Raw genomic sequence first — 22,488 nt, forward strand, 5'->3', positions numbered from 1 at the left:
AGCTGAATGGAATCAGCACCGTGTAACTCAGCGGTGACAGCGAGCTACGTGTATTTCCTATGAAGTCAATACATGGGAATAAGTCAGGGATTTATGAATAGGTCCTGGCTGATGGCTGTTGTGTGCAAAAGCTAAATTACAACCGTGTGAATGGCAGTATCTCATAATGCAGAGGTGTTTTCATATAGTGCAGTAAACAATGAGAAAAACACCATTTATGTGTTTGAATTTACACTTTAAAAATATGTTTTGCCCCGAAGTTTTACAAAGAAGTTAGGCCTACCTCAAGTTCAGGTATTTCTAAAAATGCAAGAGTACAGGTATATAAAAGATGAAAGCAGTAATATCATTTCTGTTGATCCTAATGGAATGAGGCTGGGCTTCACGTCTCATGGTTGCAACCTTTTTTTCATGACGTCGAGACAGTTGTTTTGGTCCCCTCTGCCCAATCGGAGGCTGTGCTCTCATTCTACCGGAGCCGAAATGGGTCTATCCATGCAGCGGCTCTGTCCTCCCGTAAGTACCATAACGCCCTTCGTGGGGTGCTCTGTGGTACCCGACTGCTGCTTTAAACGGTAGCACTGACATGGAAACCCCATTGCAGCTGCAGAACGATTTCTTTCCAGAGCAGCAGTTCCAGCACTGTAAGTACCAGCACTACTGCGGGCGGGAGGATCGGATCGGCAAGCAGCACGACCAATGCTGCACCTGCAGTAGCTGCACCTGTGATGCGAGGAAAAGCCTCGTCTTTCGCGGGACGTCGCCGACCACTGTGGGAACTTTGAGGACACCTTCGGAAACGTCTTCGAGACAAGGTTGCCAGTACAGCGTCTGCGAGTTCACACCCTCTAGTCATGGTAGTTCATCCAGGCATCATCATCCTCACCATCAGCAGCAGCATTGCCGCGATCGTCAGCGGGGCAGCCTGGGCAGCAGCCACAAAGACAGTAACTCCTACAATGAAATAGCCATGAGCAGCTGCAGATACAACGGCGGCGTAATGCGGCCGCTGAGCAACTTGAGCTCGTCCCGCAGAAACATACACGAGTTTGATTCCGAGTCACAGCCTTTGCAGCCCATCTCGGGCGCAGATGCGTCGGACACTTTAGTATCCAAGCCGGACAATAATTCCACCACACTGATGCCTTACGCATCGGGAGACGGAGGGGGAGGCTGCGGCCACAGCGGCGGCAAATCGGGGAAAAAGAGGAACCAGAACATTGGGGAAAAGCTGGGGCACAGGAGGGCCTTGTTTGAGAAAAGGAAGCGGCTCAGCGACTATGCTTTAATCTTTGGGATGTTTGGGATCGTTGTTATGGTTATAGAGACTGAACTCTCATGGGGAGCTTATGGAAAGGTACGTATCCACACAGAAGCCAGACACTTAATTTATGACGCTGACGGAAGAAGTAATTAAGACAGAACTTGTGCAAAAAGTGTTACATAAAAGTTATGTAAAACACTTTGTCTTGACTCACTGCAAAGTGTCCCAGGTAGTCACATTGTCACATGCAGGCCAAAAGGCCCACTGCTGTCCATTCATCGACCCTAATAGTAGAAGAAGATATCTCATGTCAGAATTTGTTGCAGCATAGGCTACACTTTAAGAAGCTGCATTGTTACTTACGTATGTTTTTTCAAGCTTGTGTCTTACATGTTATAGTAAGGCTGATTTACCATCATAAGAATGTGCTTTTATGTCATGATGTTGCTTGTTGTTTGGCTTTAGTGTTGTTGCTCTTTTCCAGGAGTCCCTGTATTCATTAGCTCTAAAATGCCTGATAAGCCTTTCTACAATCATTCTCCTGGGGCTGATTATCATATACCATGCAAGAGAGATACAGGTAATGTTGTCACACCTTTATTATTCTTTAACTGTTGGTGTTGAATGGTCATCAGTCAGTACATGTCTCATCACTTTCAGTAAATGCTCCATTTGAAGTGAATTAACCCATCTTTACAGGAAGTCACTATGGTCAAAATGTCCCAACATTTGCTGTCAGGGATGATGTTCTTTATTGACTTTTAAAATGTGCTAAAATAAGTAAGTTGTATAGACAACTGAAGTGCAATATGTTTTATCTGTGCACTGTGGGACTCAACTCAATGAATTCATATTATTCTTTTTCATATTCTTTTTCTTCCCAAAGTTACCATGAATAATGTCTGTCCCAGGATATATTGAACACCAAAAAAAGCCACACGACCCTGAGATTGCATAAATGACAGTAGAGGTTTTTGCCCAGTAGAGTCTTGTCGACTGATGATCATCTTTTGAAGCGCCATTAACAGTTCATTATACATTTTGATAAGATTTAGGAACTCCTCGCAAGGCTCAGTGGATGAATATAGATTGTCGGCGTCCCCTGAGATGTTCTAACACTTTGGCAGTTTTATGACCTTGCCTCGGAGCATTGTTGCATTACTTACAGTTCTTCCTGCGCTTTAGCACTTGTGTCTTTGTGTAACAGCCACAGAATGAATGGTGCCACTGTCTGCAGGGTGGATGTATGTTGCCAGAAAGCTTTCATGTATCAGAAACTGTCTTTTCTTTTTAAAATTAAATCAACCTAAAAGGAAAACTTGTCTTTTAAAGAAACCCAACTCAAGCATTTTTGTCAAATCTTGAATGACACAATGTGTAACCATGTTAATGGGGGATAACGAAAATGTTGATTAAAAAAAACAACCTTTAGTAGAATTATATTAGCTGATCCAGCTTTTTTTTAATATGATTATATTTAAGATTGAGAATATGTTTCAGGACACAGTAAATGTTACATTTTTCACAATTTATCTTTTGCATTTAAAGTTGCATTATTCATCAGCGTTGTTGGAAAATGCAGTGCTTACTAGTCCCAGTGGAGAATCAGTTATTGAAAAAGACCAACAGTGAAAGTGTTGCCCCCTTCACAAGTTTCATTGTAAGCCTTTCTTTATGAGGAATGATAGAAACACACAACATTACCATATTTCAATGCATAACAGAAGAGTTGTCCTTTCCCCAGCAGACAGTTCCCAGTAGCTGTTTATAAATTACAAAGCATACTGTAAGTTTGCATGAGAGTATCATATATCAGTCTTCCCTCCCATGGCCTCCGCACCTTTTACTTAATCCTGTGTAAATTATTCAATTCTTAAACTGAACTTGCTTGTGTTAACTTTTCTTGATGATAAATAATGTAGTGATTTAGTTGTGACTAATATCTGGCAAAGGTGCATTTTTCATCACGGCAGGTTTCCATTTAGAGTTTTACAACAGATTGTGTTAAATGAGTAGTTGTGCCTGCTGTACGTTTATGATCGTTGTAAACCAGTTAAGTGCTTAAGCTACACACTTTTATTCACTGTTTCCCATATATTCTCGCTGTCATGGTGCAGCAACACATCTGTATTTGTCAATATAGTGATAATAGCAGTTTAAAAAAAAGCTATAAGCCGCTTTATTTTATATAGTAAATGGTTTTTAAGCAATACAATTTCCTTCACACTGAAATGTTCATTGTTAGCTCTTAAACAAGCTTTTTCCCCCACATTCCTTTAATTGTCAGGAGCTGCACATTTACCACACCGGAAGGCTGTTTCAAACCTCTTTGATCCAGACTCCTCTGACAGTCACGTCGATATCCAAAACATTTCTCACCCCAGATAGCGCTCTCTCGTTTCACAATAACATTGCCTCTTTTGCTGACCCAGAAAGGTTTATTGAGGCAATTGTTTGCCCTTGAGTTGATTACTGCAATGCACTCTTCACCATCCCCTCTTCACAATGATTTATACACCATTTATTGAAACGTTGAAGCCTGAACACTTAAATGAATCAGAAAATGTCATCACGTCACTGCAGTGTTACTCACTCCCTGCTCCTTCTCTATAAATGTTGATTGTAAGGTCTGGCCTCTAATTCATCAAGTCCTCTTCGAAACAAACTATCAGCCAGTTCCTGGAAACTGACTCCGTCTTACTATTTAAATCCAGTTCATGGTGTTTATGTTTCAACTTCCACAACACACTCCAGCTGCTCCGTAGCTTTCCTGCCTGAGGGACTTCAGTGCCTGTTGTTGCTAGTCTGTCAATGCTTTGTTCCTGCAGACTGACCTATGTACTTGCACAACACACACACTCACATGCACACACTGTTTACTATTGTGTTCCCTTTTCAATTGTCTGCGCTTTCGTCATTTGCATCTGATAAACATATGTGGTTTGACTTCATATGCATTCATTCTAAATGTTTACATTTGATTTGTCCTGTCTGGTTAAAAGCCATATGTTTCAATGTACCCCTGACCCCTGTTTTTAACACTTGTCGTTGTTTCATTTGCAAACTTGTAGTCTTCTTGTCCAACTGACGCTGACTCAAGTGATGTCCTCAGATGCAAATTATGAGACCTCTAGAAACCCAAAAGGCATGTGATATATTGTCAGTTCCCCTTTAAAAATCTGCCGAGCTAAGCTAATACACTGAAATGAGTACAATTCCAAAGCTTATCCAGAGCATCATACATTATACAACTATCTTCAGATGCTGTGCTGTACTCCAAATGACCAGTAAATGGACTTCGACATGAAAGCATCAATGGAGAGCTCTTTTACGTTATAGCGTTCCGACATAGAATTTCACTGAACAAACACAAACCTCCTGTCTAATTGACTCCATACATATTACAACCATCTCACCCTGTTATGTTATTCAGAATACTGAATGTTCCTGTTTTGTGTACCCCACTTCATTTTTGTTATGCCTACACGAAGCAAAAGTGAAATTAGTAAAGTGCTTTTTCTAAAGTGCACTTTTCCATGTGAGAATTGTTGATCCTGCAGTGAAATAGATTATGCATGCACACCCATGTGTACTCACAGGTGCCTGTCAGATGTAGAAGCATAAGTCAGGATGATGAAATATGTCTTCACCACTTCTAGCCCCTTAAAACGGATTTACTTATCGCTAAAGACGGTGCCCTCTCATGTTACGGGGTAAACCAACAGGAAGTTATTCCTCCTCAGAGTGACTGCAATCTCAAAAGGTCAGGTCAGAGAGGTCAGATGTTGGACACCAACTGTCATTTGAAATTGTTTATGTGCTGAGCTGCGATGGCAGTGATGGTGTAGAGCTAAGTGCATTAACAGAGATGAAGTGTGTTCCGCTAAATATCCATTGACATGTGCAGCCGTTTACAATCAAAATACATCATATTAATCCTTTGTACATATTGATGTTGTTCAGTGTCTTTTTGTACTTCTTCTTCAAAGGTTATTGGCCTGATTTATCCCCGCTGATGTCTCTTGTAACAGCTGGCGATCCGCCTGAGGAATTCTTAGACTTTTCAGTTGAGTTTTCTGCGTTGTCAGGCAGCGACTTACTGTATAGGTCGAGTGGAAGTCTATAGCTGCTGCATGCCTTTGATTCGTCATTGTCAAAGTCTGATATGAGCTACGAGCTGGGAGCATCGTTCTGCTCTCGCTGCTGAGATAGTTGATGAGTTCAAGTTTTCTCTCCTTATATCAAAGGCTTGTTGCCGAGGGGCATTTGTGTTAAGGCCATTGTTTTGTCGCCATACCTTGTCATGACAGTTCTGCTGAGTTTTCTTAAACTAATGCAAAGTGCTTTGGGGGCTGTTCTGTCTTTGATGTGTATACTTTTTGTGATAAAACTCCAGCACTGATGTTTTCACAGTTGCACAGCGTTACATTTTACAATCTGCAGAAAAGATCAAATAACAACAAATATCCAAAACTGTGCCAGTGAATCCTGCCAAAGTCAAACTTGGCCGTGCTTGTCAGACCGCCTCCGGGTGCGTGTATGTGTTAGAGATATGGTGTAACTTCAGGACATGCTGTGCGTTTCTCACTGCGAAATCTGTCCTCTACCTGAGACTCCAGACAGGAGTCAGATAACCACCACTGGCTGGTGACCTCAGAGTTTTCACTGAACATACAGGATTTCAAGGGCAGAGAAACGCCGCCTCCCATAGAGCTTACATTCCTTGAAATGATTGAAGCTTTTCAATGTGACTCACATGCAGATGATCTTTAGGTTATTAATTTGTTGGCCGCAGCAGCAACACTTTAAAGAAAGAACGATTTATACAAGCTTTAACTTTGGCTCAGAGAGGCTTAACTTTGCTTGAATAGAAGAATGGGTATGCAAATGCGAGACTTAATTTAAGAAACAGAAGCAAACTGATTCTGCAACCGCTTCAGATTTACTCAGTAAAGTGGTCTCTTAGTGGCTCGCTTTGATATCATAAATAAAGCATTGCATTAATCGAGCAGGACCTCTCAACCTAATTCACTAATGAGATTGAGCGATTTCATTTTCAGTGACAAGATATATGTTCCCATCTCCACATTACACAGATTAAATATTGAGCCGGATTCCATTAGTTATATTGAGCGTTGTGAAACCAGTAACCAACCCAGCTTAGCATGGCAGGTGAGCTCCTCTGATACGGCACAGTGTTGACGCATGCAGGCAGAGAAGGATCTCAGGACATATTCAGCCGTATTGTCTTTCGACCTGACATGAATACAACTTCCTCATGATGATGAAGGGGCATGCACTCTTAGAGATTAGACTGCATTTTGTGTCCATCAGAAAACAAGCTGAGAGAAACGTGACTGCTGGGTTTGCCCTCAAATTGTCCTCGTTGTCACTCACTCAGTGTTTGTTCTCTAAGATGTGTTGCACCAAGCAGGGGCTTAATGTGGGTGCTCTTGTGCTTTGTCTTCACTGTGAGGAATACAGATTTATTTGGAAAGAGACGACATTTTGTCCGGGGTCAATGTTAAAATGAGGTTTAGAATAAGGCTTGCATACTCCAATGTCCATAATAATAAATAAGAACACAAAACCTTTAAGAAAAGTGTCCTTAAAACAATTAATTCAATGTTTCTGTTTAATTTTAACCGAAGACAGTTAGTTTGTGTCTGTGGTCCGCCCCCCTCTTTGAAATGTCTTAACCATTTTTTATGGATTTCACTGAAATGTTGTGCAGTGATTCATAGTCTCCAGAGGATGAACAGATGACTCAAGCCTATTGATTCCCTGACTTTTCCTCTAGCGCCACCATGCGTTTGATATATGGTTTTGATTGAAATGTCTCAACTGTTTGATTACAATTAAATCAGTTCAGATATCCATTTCCCCCTCAGTATACATTTCTTACCTTTTATTGCCACCATCTGGTCAAAAGGAAATACCTACAAAACATTCCCATCAGCCTCAGCTGTACTTTGTGTGTTGTGATGACTAGCATGCTAACACACTGAATAAGATGTTGAACATGTTAAACACCAGCATGTTAGCTTTATCATTAAGAGCAGAAAGGAAATGATATGGGTAAATGAGACCAAAACTATCTGAATGCCGATGCCAGTAATGTTTAGTGAGAGGTTGTGTTTACTTGATTAGTCATTTAAATCAGGTTACAAACTTTCCATGATTTCAATTTGTATGTTTGTTGGGTTCAGAAACTGATGTTCCTCTTTGTGTTTGTGTAAGGTGGAAGTTCCTTATGACGGATCTTCGTTTGTTTCTCCTTTTTCAGTTTTACCGACCTTTCTGTAGTAAAAGGCAGTATTATAGTTTTTGTTTGATGTGTTGTGTGGTGTGTTTCATTCACATCCTTAAATCCCTCTTCCGTACACATGAATGATATTTGATTTATATCGTGATATAAACAGATAGACAGTATCGTCAAAGGCTTGTTTTGTCAACCGTGTAAGTTAGCTAACATTTTAACTCCTTTTACTTGCTGTGTTTCAATTATTTGGCAGCCTCCTGTAGCTAATTTACAAGTGTCCTGTTTCATTATGTCTGTTTTAATTCCTAATTCTCAGTGTCTTCCTCTACATCGTATTATGATTAAAGACATGCAGTTTAAGGTTTTTCCACTGCAGATGTCATTTCCTCCACCTCCCTTTACTTCCACATGCTCTGAAGTAAAGGGCCCTTGAGTATTGTATTTCAGCTCAGCCATTACCATAATTGCTTTTAACCACCAAGTAGGCTTTCCTTATGCAACCTGCGCTTAAATGTTTAATTGCATTGTTTTGAGGTAACAAACTTTTTAACTGCTTTTGAAAGGACGCCTGTGTTGTTCAAAATGTAAAATAAAACGCTGCTTGTGCAGTGTGCAAACAATAGATGTAGATGCATTCAGAACACTAACCCTGTAAGTAAGAAACCGTAGCAGAGTGGAGTCACAGCTTGTGTTTCCATGTCTACATTACACTCACTTGCTAAGCCCTACAGGGCGAGCTTGGTTAGAGTTACACACTTCTTTGACAGATGTCAGTTTGTTAAAAGAGCTCGGTGTCGCTCATTTGATATGAACAACTGCCTCTGAACATTTAATGAATGTGTTTTCTGTGTTTGGGGAAACTTTGATTGTACCCTTTAAATAAATATAAATGAGCTGCAGCGGCTTTGTGGGTCAGATGAACCGTTTGTTCGGGGCATGTGTTAGCTGTAGCTTGTTTTGTTTTTGTTGTTATGGACCAGCTTGTTGACAGTTCTTGTACAGTGGCTGTTGGACATATAATTGGCTCAGAAGCAGTAATAAGAGTGCAGTGTTTGTTGTTGTTGGGTCAGTGAAGTCTGTGTGTTGAAGCGCAGCGCTGCAGTAGTGCTGGAGAGCCTTAGAGGCTGTCAAACTGAAGCATGTGGAGCATTCATGTATGTCTGTGAGAAAAGTGGCCGTGCACACCATTATTGATTTGTGCTTTCTTTGTCCTTGAACATTTTGAATAAGGGCTTTAATTTCAGAATGAGAAAAATGACTACTTCAGCAATTCAATTTGATGTATTACTGTGAAATTGACAATCTAGGTCACTGATCCCATTAGCCCTCTAGGATTGGGACAGTTTTCCTTTTTTCTATAATGAACAATTCCAGGTAAGACTAAATGAAGAGTAGTTGGCAAAAGCCCCAGTTGTGTTGTGTGCCTTAAGTGTGTGTTAGAACATTGTACTTTAAAAACCACTGTTCAATAAATCAATGTATACAGTATTTCAGGATTAAACAGCTAAGGGACTGTACGACAATTAGTTCGGAGGGGAGTGTGGGGCAAAACCTTATGTGTGACCCCAGGGTTGTTGATACGTGACACAGAGAAAATAAAAAAACATTATACACTACATTTCAAGTTTGATTTCAAGCTTACTTTAATGTGATGAATGTAACTTTAGTTCCTATTTAATGCAGAATAAAAAAAAAATACAAGCTAGTAAACCAATTCATTGCTCTGTGTACAACAAACTTTATTTGCCATGGCGCACACGAACAAAATGTTTTTGATCTAACTTTACTGCAAGAAAAGGAAGGATTTAAATATAAATCCAAGCCATTTAAGAATACAAAAATTGAGGCCGTCCTCCTTTATAAAATCAAAAATGACATAACCCTCCAACTGTTATAACCCCGGCATCATTCTCCCAGTTATTTTTGTGTGATCCCTAACATGTGAAAGCATATCCCATTCTCCCTCACTCTTTTTTCTAAGTAATGCCATCAGCTATTTGTGGAGTTGAAAAAATTAACTTGAAATCCAACTGCACATTTTAAATATTGAAGATGCGCTGAACTCAAAGATGAATGACGCACAACCCTTTTCTTAGCGATGCCAAACTCTAAGCAAAAACATTGTACTGTATGTGTGATATTTGCATTCAAATTCAGATAAGTCCCCAGATGTTGTATAATTCATTACTATCCATATCAAGGAGCTGTCCAACAAATTATAATCATGTGCAGATTTTTTCTTTCCTTTTGAGAGGCTTCTGCTCTCATGGCAAATACAGCCTGCAGGAAACCTCGCCTGTATTTGCTGACGGCAACATTTAGTGAAATATCTGCTGCCAGTTGTGATGGCCTGTAGCAGCAGGCAGAGGACCTTGAGGTGATCGAGTGGATAGAGTAGCAGCTGTGGAGGAATATCAGTGTGGTGTGTCAAGAAGGGATATTATTTGACAAATGTGAGTGAATCCAATACAGTTTGATAGTATTTCATGTGTAAGCCACAGAGGCAAATATAACACTCGGAAAGAGGAGTAAGATTGAGAGTGCATCTACGACTGTAAGCATGACCATGGGACTGTGACCCTGCGGTTAGTTCAGGGTGAATGCACTGAGCAAGTGAAGCTTCTGGCCGACGATAACTGTAGATTGGGTTGAAAGTGATGAGGAGGAGGGAGGGGACGGACAAAAAGAGGGCACAGCAGAGGTGACCATGTGAGGAAGCCGCTCTATATGACAAAGGACAGGGTGGAGAAGAGTGATGAGGGGTGTTGAAATCCGCCCACACTGAAGTCCCTGGTGCGACGCCCTACCTTCTGCTCAGGGTGGCCAGGCGATCAGAAGCTAATGCTAATGTGGAGGCGGCAGATGTTCTCATCAATAAAATGCATACTGCATGCTGCTAATGAAACAGTTATTTTCTAATGCTTTTTACTCAAGGAGTCAGAAAGCAGAGGAATAACAAACCTTTTTCTTTTCTTACAACAAAGCACTTACTTTATATGAATTCTTCCCAGAGCCCAAAGTGATTTCTTGAAATGCTTTGTTTTATTCAACCAAAGCTAAAATAGCAAAGATGTTATATTTGCTACAATAATGACAACGAGAAATAGAAAATCCTCCCATTCATGAAGCTGGAAACTGGAGTTTTGTATTTTTCTATTTTCTCTATTATATGATATATTTTATATCATAATAGCTGAATCATAATGCTTTTTGACTAATAGATTACAAATCTATTTAGCTGTAATTTTAAGTATCTTGCTACCTTACGGAAAGCAGTTGAATTCACTTTAATCAAACTAAAATAGGTAATCTCGCGATTTTCTTAGTATACTGAAAGTAATAGAAATAACAGGCAGGTTAATTTTCTTTGAAAAATATACAAAAAAATGAATGCATGATTCTTCATGTTGCAACCTTCATCAGATGCCCCAGTGCATAGCTAAAGGCCATATTTGGCCTCAAGAGTGTGTAGCGTCCTCTACTTATCATATGAGTTATCCAAATCCTCCAAAGGTTGTTTTTAGCAAAGGGATTAATTGTATGCTCTTTAAAATGGCCAGAAATAATATGATGGATATATCATTTATTTTAAATGGACAAAAACATGGAGAAAAAAGTCTGAGACTAAAAAATATGACTTAATGACCCAAGGCTATTTGTGACTTATAGTTTAATAGGGTTTAATGATTTCCTGTAGCTTGCTGTGTCACCATGATGGAAATGTTACCCTCTATCAGCCTCACCGTGCCCTTTCCTTGCAGTTATTTATGGTGGACAACGCAGCAGATGACTGGAGGATAGCCATGACATATGAGCGCATCTTCTTCATCTGCCTGGAGATCCTGGTGTGCGCCATCCACCCCATCCCAGGGAACTACACCTTCACCTGGACGGCACGTCTGGCCTACTCCTACGTGCCCTCCAAGACGGATGCAGATGTGGACATCATCCTGTCCATACCCATGTTCCTGCGGTTGTACCTCATCGCTCGCGTCATGCTGCTGCACAGCAAGCTCTTCACAGATGCCTCGTCCCGCAGCATTGGTGCACTCAACAAGATTAACTTTAACACTCGCTTCGTGATGAAGACCCTCATGACCATCTGCCCCGGCACCGTGCTGCTGGTCTTCACCATCTCACTGTGGATCATTGCTGCATGGACTGTGAGAGCCTGCGAGAGGTGCCTAGATCCCTTTCTCACGCTATGCAGCACTGCTCAGCATGAAACATAGATAAGGCATAAAAATAGATAATGCACACAGTGCTTAGCACACTGTGTCTAAGCATCGTAGAAAGATTCCCAGGAAATAATGAAAGTCCCGCAATATGCAGACAACACATTTTATCTCATGTACAGAACTACCAGTATTTCTTTATGTTTTTTACAAATGAGAAATAGTCATGAGGTTAATCTGGAGTGCATTGGATGCATGAACCTTATGCATTTATTATTTATTGCAGGTACCATGACAACCAGGACATAACCAGCAACTTTCTAGGAGCCATGTGGTTGATCTCAATCACGTTTCTTACCATTGGTTATGGGGATATGGTCCCAAACACGTACTGTGGGAAAGGAGTCTGCCTCCTGACTGGCATTATGGTGAGAAAAGCAGACTGAGTGCTTGCCTGTGAATATTCAAGTAATGGTAGTAACGTCTGTGTTACTATAATTTCGTAAAGAAAAATCCACACCATGTATTTGTGCCTGAATGTCTTGCTATTTCACAGGGTGCTGGCTGCACTGCCTTGGTGGTGGCTGTGGTGGCAAAGAAACTGGAGTTAACCAAAGCTGAAAAACATGTCCACAATTTTATGATGGACACCCAGTTAACAAAAAGAGTAAGTCAAATCTCCACATTTTGGATAGTAACCTTTCTGATTTCTAAATTCAAATGTTTCCTCATTTATGTTTTTTGCTCTTTAGGTCAAAAACACAGCTGCGAATGTTCTCAGGGAGACGTGGCTCATCTATAAGAACACCAAACTGGTGAGGAAGATGGACCATGCCAGAGTCAGGAAGCACCAGAGGAAGTTTCTCCAAGCCATTCACCAGTAGGTACCCCGCTCTCAGCCGCGGACCCCCCTGTTCATGTCGTTCTAATTCCTTTCATCCCCCAGAGTGTTCACTTGATACTGATTAAACACTCATCTCAAATCTGACTTGTTTGACACCTGTAGCAAAAATATGTGCTGGAGGATCTTTTGTTTGTTTCACATGACTTAACAAACTTTACATTTGCAGCTGTGGAAATTAGTTGGCTTGTTGATTCTGCTTCAAAAAGAGTGGTAAAATAGGCAAGATAACTACATTTATGTGAATAGGATTCGCTGATGCATAAGAGGAGATTGTAATACATTTATATAAAAAAAGAGCAAGAATTGTCATTATGTAAGTTGCATATTGTATGTGGAAATGGGAATTTACTTGGAATGAGATTGTAATCCTCAATGCTCGTGGGATATAATGGTAACAATCAGTCCTCAATTGTACAATTTTTGAAAAAATCTAATTTTACCTTGAAATATTCTCAAGTTACAGAATAGAAAGCAGTATGATATTGATATATCTCTGCTTCTCTCACCTTCCCTGCCACATTGACTGGTGTGTGTTCCTTTTGCTGTAAATGTCAGGTTGACCTCGGGGCCTGACACATGTGGGTTCCTACTTTTCTAACCGCTGGTCAGACACTTACCTGTCAGCTAGTCTTTTAGTTGGTCCCCAAGGACCCCCGAGGTGCTATCTAACTCCAAAACACTATTGATTTTAGCCGCACTTCGCTCCTGTTTTTCTTCAACCTACAGTGCTTACAAGCACATCCAGCCTGTGGCCCTTTCCAACAACTGGCAATCAGCTCAGTGCTTCATTAAAATAACTAGAGGTGCATTGCTATTATGTAGCTTTATGCCCAAGTGAAATGTCCCCCGCTTGTATGTTTGTTTGCTGTCTGTGGTTTCATGTACTGTATGTATATGGGTCTTTGTTATGTGCAACCTTGATTTGCTCATGAATCTTTTGGACATACATTCATGTTTCATAAATATGTTTAATTACAAGGTAGAGAGGTACTGAAACAACAACACTGTCTGCTGCTGCTGCTGCTGCTGCTGCTGCTGTAACCTGCTTCCAGATTTGTACTGTTTAATAGAGTTTTGTCACGGTCGCTGTGATGATGTCCTTGCTGTCTTATTCAGCCGATTCGCAGCGGTAATGACAGCGACTCATGTCCGCCTCCTGTTCTCTAGGACAGCCTGATAATGTAAAACCCTTGGAGCTAAATCTAAATCTATAGAGAACCAGATTCAGTGGGAAAAAGTCACATCCAGATCTGTGTGCAAGGACAACTACTCGGCATGGAGTCAACATCCTCCCGTCACACCTTTATCTTTTATCTATTTTGCTCTCAAGGTAGTGTGTTCACAGGCTTTATCTTGGAGAGTTTGAAGTATTGCCTGTAGGTGAGATGAATATAGGACAGGAAGTGTTCTGACAGCGAGCAGTTCGCTCAATTGAAGGGTCGGAAAAGACCTACAGCATACCTTGACTTCCAGAAGTTTTCATGAATCACTGTAAAGGATGTGAGGTGTAAACATTTTCTGAATGGAGCCATAGACGCCTTAAGGCACTGTTTGTGTTGGGGAATGTTTACAGGAAGTTTGTTTTGATCTACTGTGTTTCTGATAACCAGGACAAGTGTTCAAAAAAGGGATTAGACTTAGAGAGCAAGCAACGCTGCAGCTACTGGAAAACAGTCCAAACTCAGAGACAGATAACACGCTGGTTGCAGGAAGAAATAAGTAAAGGGAAAATAGTTGCCGCTGTTCAGAAGTGAGGTGACAGCGTACCAATAAAGCTTCAAGCAGCCAGACTTGAGAAAACAGATTTTTCCATCTGAATATGTGTATCTAATGTTGTAATAATTCATTTGTCTACTTTATGTTTCCTTTTTTTTCCTGGTTGTGTCGACACAATGCAATAGAGCTCGAAAGTAAGTCTTCGCCTCACATGTAGATACAGACCTGTTGTGTGCATGCTAACGAGAGCTTGTCCTTGAACCCAATAATGTGACTACAAAATTACACTCCCTCATTTGATAAGTGAAATTCATGACACGAAAAATGTCATAGCGTACACTGATCAAATCATTTTGCATGACATTATCATATTGTTGCAAATTATTTCATTTAAGATGCTACAAAGGTTTACATTAGAGACTGAGTAACAATTTGATAAAACATACATTAACCTCACATTTGCCATTTACCATTTTTTTAAAAACGGCTTTCAATAACAAACACCTTTTTTACGTCTTATTATTGGGTAGACTTTTGCTGCACTTCATACACCCATGATGCATCTTAAGTGAATTTTAATTATCGGTGATGGAGGGTGTTTTTCTTTCCATTTCTGCATGGATGTGATGACAATTTGATCTTTAATCAGAAAGCCACTGATTAAACTCCAATCAACTGTGCTTTCACGTACCGAAGGATGACGACTAGAGCTCTACAGGAGACAGGCCTGCAGTAGCACAAGTATACAACTTACAATATCCCTCAAGTCATGTTATGCAACTTAGCAGTCATGCTCATACCGATCAGGGCTCAGGGTCATCTTTCGGCGTGTGGAACCATTGTTACGCCTGTTCTGCTACATTTGCAGCCACATTTCCTCCATTTCTCTGTTGGATGACACAGTGGAAGACGCTGATCTAGTGTTATCATGGATGGTAAATAACACGGACACATAGCTGTCATTTCTGCACTAAGTACAAGTATCAGAGCAAGTAGTAGATACAGTTTAAAAGTCCTGAGGTCATTTGGATGGTGCTGTTTATCCCACCGCAGGCAGGATGTAGTGTGCATGCAAGCAAATGTCTCACAGTATGTTCGAGGCCATTACAGCTCCTACATCCTGTGTCTCAGAGCAGTCAGACCATCCCCTTTGGGAATGCTGTCCCTTTCCCTTTACAAGGTTGAAGTGGGAATTATGGCACGGGGCAGGGCAGTGAATGCTTGTTAGCTCAGAGATCAGTGATTGGAGAAACAGGAAAGTGACCTGAGAGGAAGGTCAGGGTAAAGCCTCCGAGCAATCCCGTTTGTGCCCGAGAGGCTGCCACGGTGACCGACAGCATGAAGCTGTCAGCAGGGACAGTAAAAGAATAGACGGGCTGCAGAGTGGACACCCTGCCCATTACACTGAAGATAAATTAGCATTTCTTTCCACAATGAGGTAAAACGAGGTCATGACAAAGAAAGCAAGCCGAGAGGGTAAAAGATATGGCACAGCACTAACCGAGATTGCCTTAACTGATTTAGTGTGGTAGTGAAAAGCTTAGCGTAGCCCTTTTCCTTGATGCAAGCACATTTAGAGTGCCCATTGAAGAGGGGAAATGCTCATGAGGAGTGATTGACTGGGGGAAAGAGACACACATTATTCAAAGACAGGCCAAGTGGGTTTCCTCGTCCTAACCTCGAGCTGCCCTTTGCTTTGACCCCATCCCCAAGGTAATGGTCATCCAACTGTGAAATGTATAATTTCAACAGGTCTTACATCAACTGTAAGGTCATTTAACATTGAATATCTATGACCTTCCATCACTTTGGATACACTTGTTTTTCTTTTATTTAAACACATGATTAATACAAGTTAAATATTAGTCTGTACTTGTCTTTACAGTCTGCTTTGTATAAAGCATTTGGTCCTCCAATGTCAAGACACCCTCCTTGGCCTTTAGTTGTCTTTAGTGACTTCCCTCTGAATGTGTACCCTGTCATCTTCGCTCAACATCCGCCTGTATTCAGGAAACAGAGAAATGATCACATAATGCATGAGAATAGGTGCATTTCACCTAATTAACAGATCCACCCTCCCGAGGGCCCCTTAAATCCTCTATTCATAAATAACCTTATAATCATCTCAAACTGAATTCACTTCTCAGTCAGCCATAGGTTGTTCTTATTACATAAGAAAATCTGAAACGTTGGCAAACTGGCCATCATGATGCTATTCTGTGTATTGCGCCCAGTGTAATTTAGCATGCGTGGGTGATTCAGGAGAAAAGAAACCTCTTTAATATCTGGAAACCACGTGAGGTCGACTCTCTACAATACTGCACAGTTGCTGTTTTTGAGCCCCCGGAGAGGCTGAGTAAAAACAGGCTTTAGCAGCCTAATTAAACAGGCAATGTGAATAATTCAAGCATGTTGTATGAAGTAGGCAGTCTTTTAGGATGGTAGGATTTTTGGTGGATAAAAAAGTGGGCCATTAATTTACTGACACTGGGGAAATTATGCCTTTTATTCCTTTTTTAACAAGTAATGAATAATTTTCTATTCTTGATGGAAGATTAACCGGATTCCTTTTAAAGGGCAGATTGTGTAATCCAAATGTTTGTATTGGAAAGTCTCAAAAGGAAAACAGTCCACATACTGTATGTGCAGCTGACAACTATCTAAAGAAACGGTATTCTCTATGTTAACATAAAACAGTGTTTGATATCTGCGGCTTTTGAGTGACTTAATAATTCATACAGAGGAAAAGTTGGCTTAACCAAAAATATAAGTTTAAAGATACAACAGATTTTGGTGTTTTATCATCTGACATGTTAAACTTTAGGACTTGATCAGTCCGCCTGACTTCTTTATTATGGTACGTATTGTTTGAATAGGATGTTGAGCTGGTCTCATTCTCCTCAGTGGCAGCCCCTCACCCTCTGTGGTCTCCTTTTCACTTGCATGCAGCTCAACCAAACAGACTGATCCCTGCATTATCGACACACATCCTGTGCATGTCCTGGGAGTGTTCTCCGTGTGTATGCCTTGTGTGTGCACAATTTTAATGACGGTATTCTGATAGCGTTAATTTATTGGGTTCTGAATGGTCTTGTGTTCAGATTGAGAAGTGTTAAAATGGAGCAACGCAAGCTGAATGACCAAGCAAACTCACTAGTGGACCTTGCTAAGGTAAGCTAGACTAACAGTCTACTGCTGCATTGTACATTAGGCAACACAACTATCCTGATAAACTTCTTTCCTGTGTGATTGAATTCAATGCATGCTAGTTCACTCGCTGAATTAGTTGTGTCTTCTGATATAATAAAGTCTACAGGTGTCAAATAAACAGACAGAATGATTATACTTACATCTGTGTGATGCCTCTGGTTGTCTGCACTCAACTGAGATTCTGGTTTTTTGGGTTTGAAATAATAACTATATTTGATTTCACAGTGTAAATTACTATCCCCAGGACATGTTCTTCGGAAAATGTATGAATGAAAGTGAGGAGAAACCCCTTTCTGCCGGTGCTGTTGTACACTTTATGTATTCTCTGATGTTTGTCTCCAGATGCACTAAACAGAAGTTAAAAAACACCTTGGGGAAAGACCAGGCAGTGTGCCAGCCTGACACAGCAGAAACAGTAACCTGGGAAGGGAGACACACTGTGATCTGATGATTCAGCCAGAAGTTAAGGCAGAGAAAGCGAGAAGAGAAAGGCAGGGGCTTTGACATTCAAACGTACAGCACAGTCAAACTCGATGCAGGCCAGCGTGTCACGTAAGGTATTAGTAAATATTGCCCAATCACCTCGCGCTGTAAAACAGCAGCGAGAGTTGGGATGTGACATTGGATAAAAAAGTGGCTTAAAGCCAGTGCTGGATATATAAGCGCTGTGATAAGAGTCTGTTGCCATAAGAGGGCAGCGCAGCCTCAGTCTCCCTGTGCTTTTTTTTCTGGAAAGATGGAGCTAAATAGAGCTGAACATACCATTGGCAGCTGCATTGCCACTGCAGTGCAATGGGAAATTCCTCAGAACTCAATGTATCCCCTTAACTCATTATCTCCTCCCCAGTCTGAGGTATTACATTTGTTTGTTATTCTTTTTATTTGACACACTGTTTGAGTGAATGTTGTCTTTCCACAGCATTTACTTTTTTACATGTTGTCATTCAGACTGAATTAGATGTCCTCAAATTGCAAAATTGCTCACTGAAGCTGCTGTTTGAAAGTTCTCTGCAGCTCTCTTCTCTCGCCTTCTTTAATTTTGTTGTCCAACACTGGATATATGGTGTCAATTTGTGGTTTTATTATACAGTTGAAGTTCATCCAACATAACCGCAGTTTCATCCTCTACTGTATGTATATGTGTTCCCTCCCTATGATTTACTAAGTCCATTTTTTTGGGTCTCTAGCATTTTATGCCATCACTTTTTAATGTTTTGTTTTTTTTGCAATTCATGATTTACAGATGAGGCTCAGACTTGGGTCAGTTTAGCTCCACATGCAATACATTTCTGATAATAGATAATACATCCATCAATTTCTTTATATATTTTATCAAAACACAAGCTTTTTAAATGTTGAATTGCAATTATGAGCAACTGACCTATGACATTTATTTAGTATTTCATTTATGTTAAATCCATGATACAAACCCTTGTCTCCACTAGCTGTCAGGGTGAGCGCTGTCACTGCTAGTTTTCACTGATTCACATAAACAACCCATCCCATTACTCCCGCCTCAAATCAGAAGTGGACAAGGTAAGTGATGGATGACATCGCCTCCAGGCTGCCAGCAGGGATTATTAGTCCTCCGCTGAATAATACCTCAGAAACCGCCCTGCAGCAGCATCACTTCCACAACTCATCCCAAATGTGACATGGATTTCTTTAGAGTGTTGTTGACTACTTTTAAAGAGTGAACCTCAGGAGTTAAAAAGCAGAAGCTACAGTATATTTTCCTGATGCATCAAAAGAGCAGAAAGCATCATGCGTAATCAGCAGGCACCTTTCCTGTCTCCTCAAGGTTAAAGGATAATATACTCTCCTCTGCGTGGTAACGAGAAGTCTTGTAAACTGGTTATATAAAATCTACCCTTCTCAACCGACCTTTGCCAGAAAGCTGTCCTCATGGTTGTAATTTAACCTGATGTTGCCCCCGGACTGGATCACTTGCTGTGAAATTGCAGCCAATAAACTCGATAACAAAGAATCCATTATGGTACCATAAATAAAGATTTTACTTTAACTTGTAATATTTGATTTGTCATTTTGGCAGGATTTGTATGATGCTTACTGATATTTATATTTCCTCCTATTTCTTTTTGCGTTAGATGCTGAGATTATACTGTAGGATGGGTTAACAATTGTTTTAATAAGGTATTAAAACAATTCCCATATCAAAGTTCAGTACAAAGTATACGTAAAATGTTTAATATGAGGCTACAGCTGTGGGGTTCAGGGGGGTTGCATTAAGTGGGTAACTTCCAAAGTAACTTTGTTAAAAAAAACTTCTTTTGTGTTATTTCCCCTCCACTGTAACTCGGAGAGTGAATCCTTTCAACTGAAATACTAAAAATGGAAATACAAAGACTGTAATTTTAATAACTTTGGCTTCTGAAGCCTCATATTAAATTCTGTCCCTATCACTTACATTGGAATCACTTGAGAGGGGGATATCTTTGCCAGCACAGAGCAGCGAGAAAAGACAATGGCCAGAACTATTAACACTTTCAATGTTCAACTGGGTATATGAGTCTTGTTTTCTGACAGACCACTAATAGTGAGTAACGACTGATCCATTCGTATGTTTTTTTCTATTATTTAAAGTCTGAACAGAATGTGTTGCAAGTGAATATCTAAAGTGGAGGTTACGTTCTTCTATTTCACTTCACTTCTTTTTCAGAATGAAATCTTTCAACTGTATAGTTATTGAAGCAACAAAGTAGCCTTTCTTTTTCTGCCTGTTTCATCCTGATTGTTAATAATGGGTAGATACAGTATGTTATTTTCAGGTTGTCAATCAAAAATAACACCAATTTGAAAAATGACAATATTAAGTGTATTTCCTCTCCACTCTTTCAGACTCAGAATATCATGTATGACATGATATCGGACTTGAATGAGAGAGGAGAGGACATGGAGAAGAGGATTGCGCTGCTGGAGACAAAGCTGGAGACTCTACTGAGTAACTTGCAGGCTCTACCGGGACTCATCAGCCAGGTCATCAGCCAGCAGCACAGGGACTTCCTGGAAGTGCAGCTCCAGCCTTATGACAAACACAGCCCTGAGCGCTCACAGTCAGTGTCCCGACGAAGGTCGTCCTCCACAGCACCGCCCACATCCTCAGAGAGCAGCTAGAGTCCAAGGGGCATGCCTCCACTGATGACTTTTGCCATCATATGGCCAAGTTGCATTTATCGTAAAGCCTTATGGTTTCAATAAGTATTATCCAAATTCTGATGACAGAATCCACAATACTGGGGACAATGCATTTTAATGGATAACTTCATGCTGTTATTTGTTTTCTAATACCTCAAAAGATGATGTTATCCTTGCTCTGGTGACATGACCCCAAAGGCACTTCCCTCAGTAAAAGGCCTATCGATGGGGGCACGATACAAACTCTACTCCATCTCTATGCAGAGATAGCCAGTTTTACGTGGCAAGGTAACCATAAGTGAAACTATTGCACTAAAATAGTGCTTCTCACAGACTTTGTGCTTCCGCTGACTTGAGTCAGTTGCCGTGTTCCTCAAAGCAAACTGAGAAATCACTGAGAAATCAGTCAGGAAGCATGACAGTGATATTGGGGAAAAGTGCTGTGTTTGATGAACTGGAGTGAACTGAGAGCAGGCTGCAGATGAAAATCAGTGCTGCACACTGTCACTCAGAGATAACTTAAAAAAGCTTGAAATGAGGGAAAAAAGCATATATCTTTTAGGTTAGGAACAGCATCAACTATAGCGATTTTCCTTTGCAGAGCGCCCCTGTAGAATGACTATTTTTGGGGCGACACTGCAAATAATGTAATCCTCTAGTCAAAATGAATGCATCAAAATCTGTACTTGCACTTACTTTTTAATCAATGCACTTCAATGCTGACTGACGTATTATATAAAAATGCGTTGCTCATTAAAAGAAGAACATTTGAGATGTTTGGGCATGGGTTTATTATTGTCAATTCTCAAGTTGTGGCTAATGTTGATGAATCAAGTCAAAGCCCTTTTTCCCCCACAAAGAAGCATTAACTTAGAGCTGTAGAGATATGCAGGAGTTTAGTTAGTGGTCAGTAATTACCCCTTGTCTTGCTGTGTCTCACCTCCTGTTCATTTTTTCCCTGTGCTATTTATGCTTGCTGTCCCCCCAACCGGGCAACAACAAATGCTGAACAACAACTCGCTGAAACACGTATCTACCTTTTAAAAAGAAAATGCCTATTTTTATATATTTTGATGAGGACAAGCACACCTACTACAACAAACAATAACGGGGATGTATGAAGCGACAGATTCAGCATATCTAGCATTTTGTTTAAAATGTATTGGACTGGAGTTAATACATAAGTTGTCTATTCAATTATTTCCTGATCTTGATTATGGACTATTTCAAATTTATATTATTCTTTAGATTGCATTTACTTTTTACAACAAAGGCTTTTGATGACAATTTTGACTGAGCCGGAAGAGCAATATTAAAGAGCAGAGCTGGTAAATCTATCTACAATTTGTATTAGGTTTTGAATTGTTCAAAAGTAAAAAAATATATATAAGTAAATATCCTCTTTGGCTTTTCATACAGTCAATCTCTGTATCGACTGTTTGAAAAGCCCTGATGTTGCCAATATACCCACTAGATAGATAATATTCACTATACGAACATAGTTTTAATGCAACCTTTATTAAGGTTCACAGAGCATAGCATGGGCCAGAGGAGTTAATCCAACTTACAGCACTGATCTTGTTCAACCAGCCCACCCACTGACCAACAAGTGGTCAACAAAATGACAGATGTTCAGTCCACAAACTTCAGCAACATAGAAACCAATGAGAGATTATACTGTATGCAACTTAAACAATAAACAATTAAACAATAACAAATATACAAGTTGTCTGCATCCTTTTTTTGTTGTGAGAGGATTTGTATTTATGTTTGTTTGTCTGTGTTAAATTAGATTTTTGGC

At 40.3% G+C, this 22,488-nt stretch overlaps 1 protein-coding gene across 3 annotated transcripts; it reads left to right on the top strand.

The window, feature by feature from the left end:
• Positions 1-506: 506 nt before the first annotated feature.
• Positions 507-22,369, top strand: kcnn2 (potassium calcium-activated channel subfamily N member 2). Of its 3 annotated transcripts, XM_034095401.1 has the most exons (9): positions 507-1,357; positions 1,749-1,844; positions 11,288-11,706; positions 11,988-12,129; positions 12,258-12,368; positions 12,454-12,581; positions 14,507-14,515; positions 17,423-17,492; positions 20,391-22,369. In XM_034095401.1, exons 1-9 carry the CDS (start codon positions 587-589, stop codon positions 20,664-20,666), a joined length of 2,022 nt encoding a protein of 673 aa, XP_033951292.1. In that variant the 5' UTR covers positions 507-586; the 3' UTR covers positions 20,667-22,369. The 3 variants fall into 3 exon arrangements, with proteins under 3 accessions (XP_033951292.1, XP_033951293.1, XP_071061196.1); XM_034095402.1 differs by lacking the exons at positions 14,507-14,515; positions 17,423-17,492 and having other exon boundaries at positions 20,391-20,511; XM_071205095.1 differs by lacking the exons at positions 14,507-14,515; positions 17,423-17,492 and having other exon boundaries at positions 1,752-1,844; positions 20,391-20,511.
• Positions 22,370-22,488: the final 119 nt, after the last annotated feature.

This window comes from Pseudochaenichthys georgianus, chromosome 12 (genome assembly GCF_902827115.2).
Source record: "Pseudochaenichthys georgianus chromosome 12, fPseGeo1.2, whole genome shotgun sequence".
NCBI classification, from domain to species: domain Eukaryota; kingdom Metazoa; phylum Chordata; class Actinopteri; order Perciformes; family Channichthyidae; genus Pseudochaenichthys; species Pseudochaenichthys georgianus.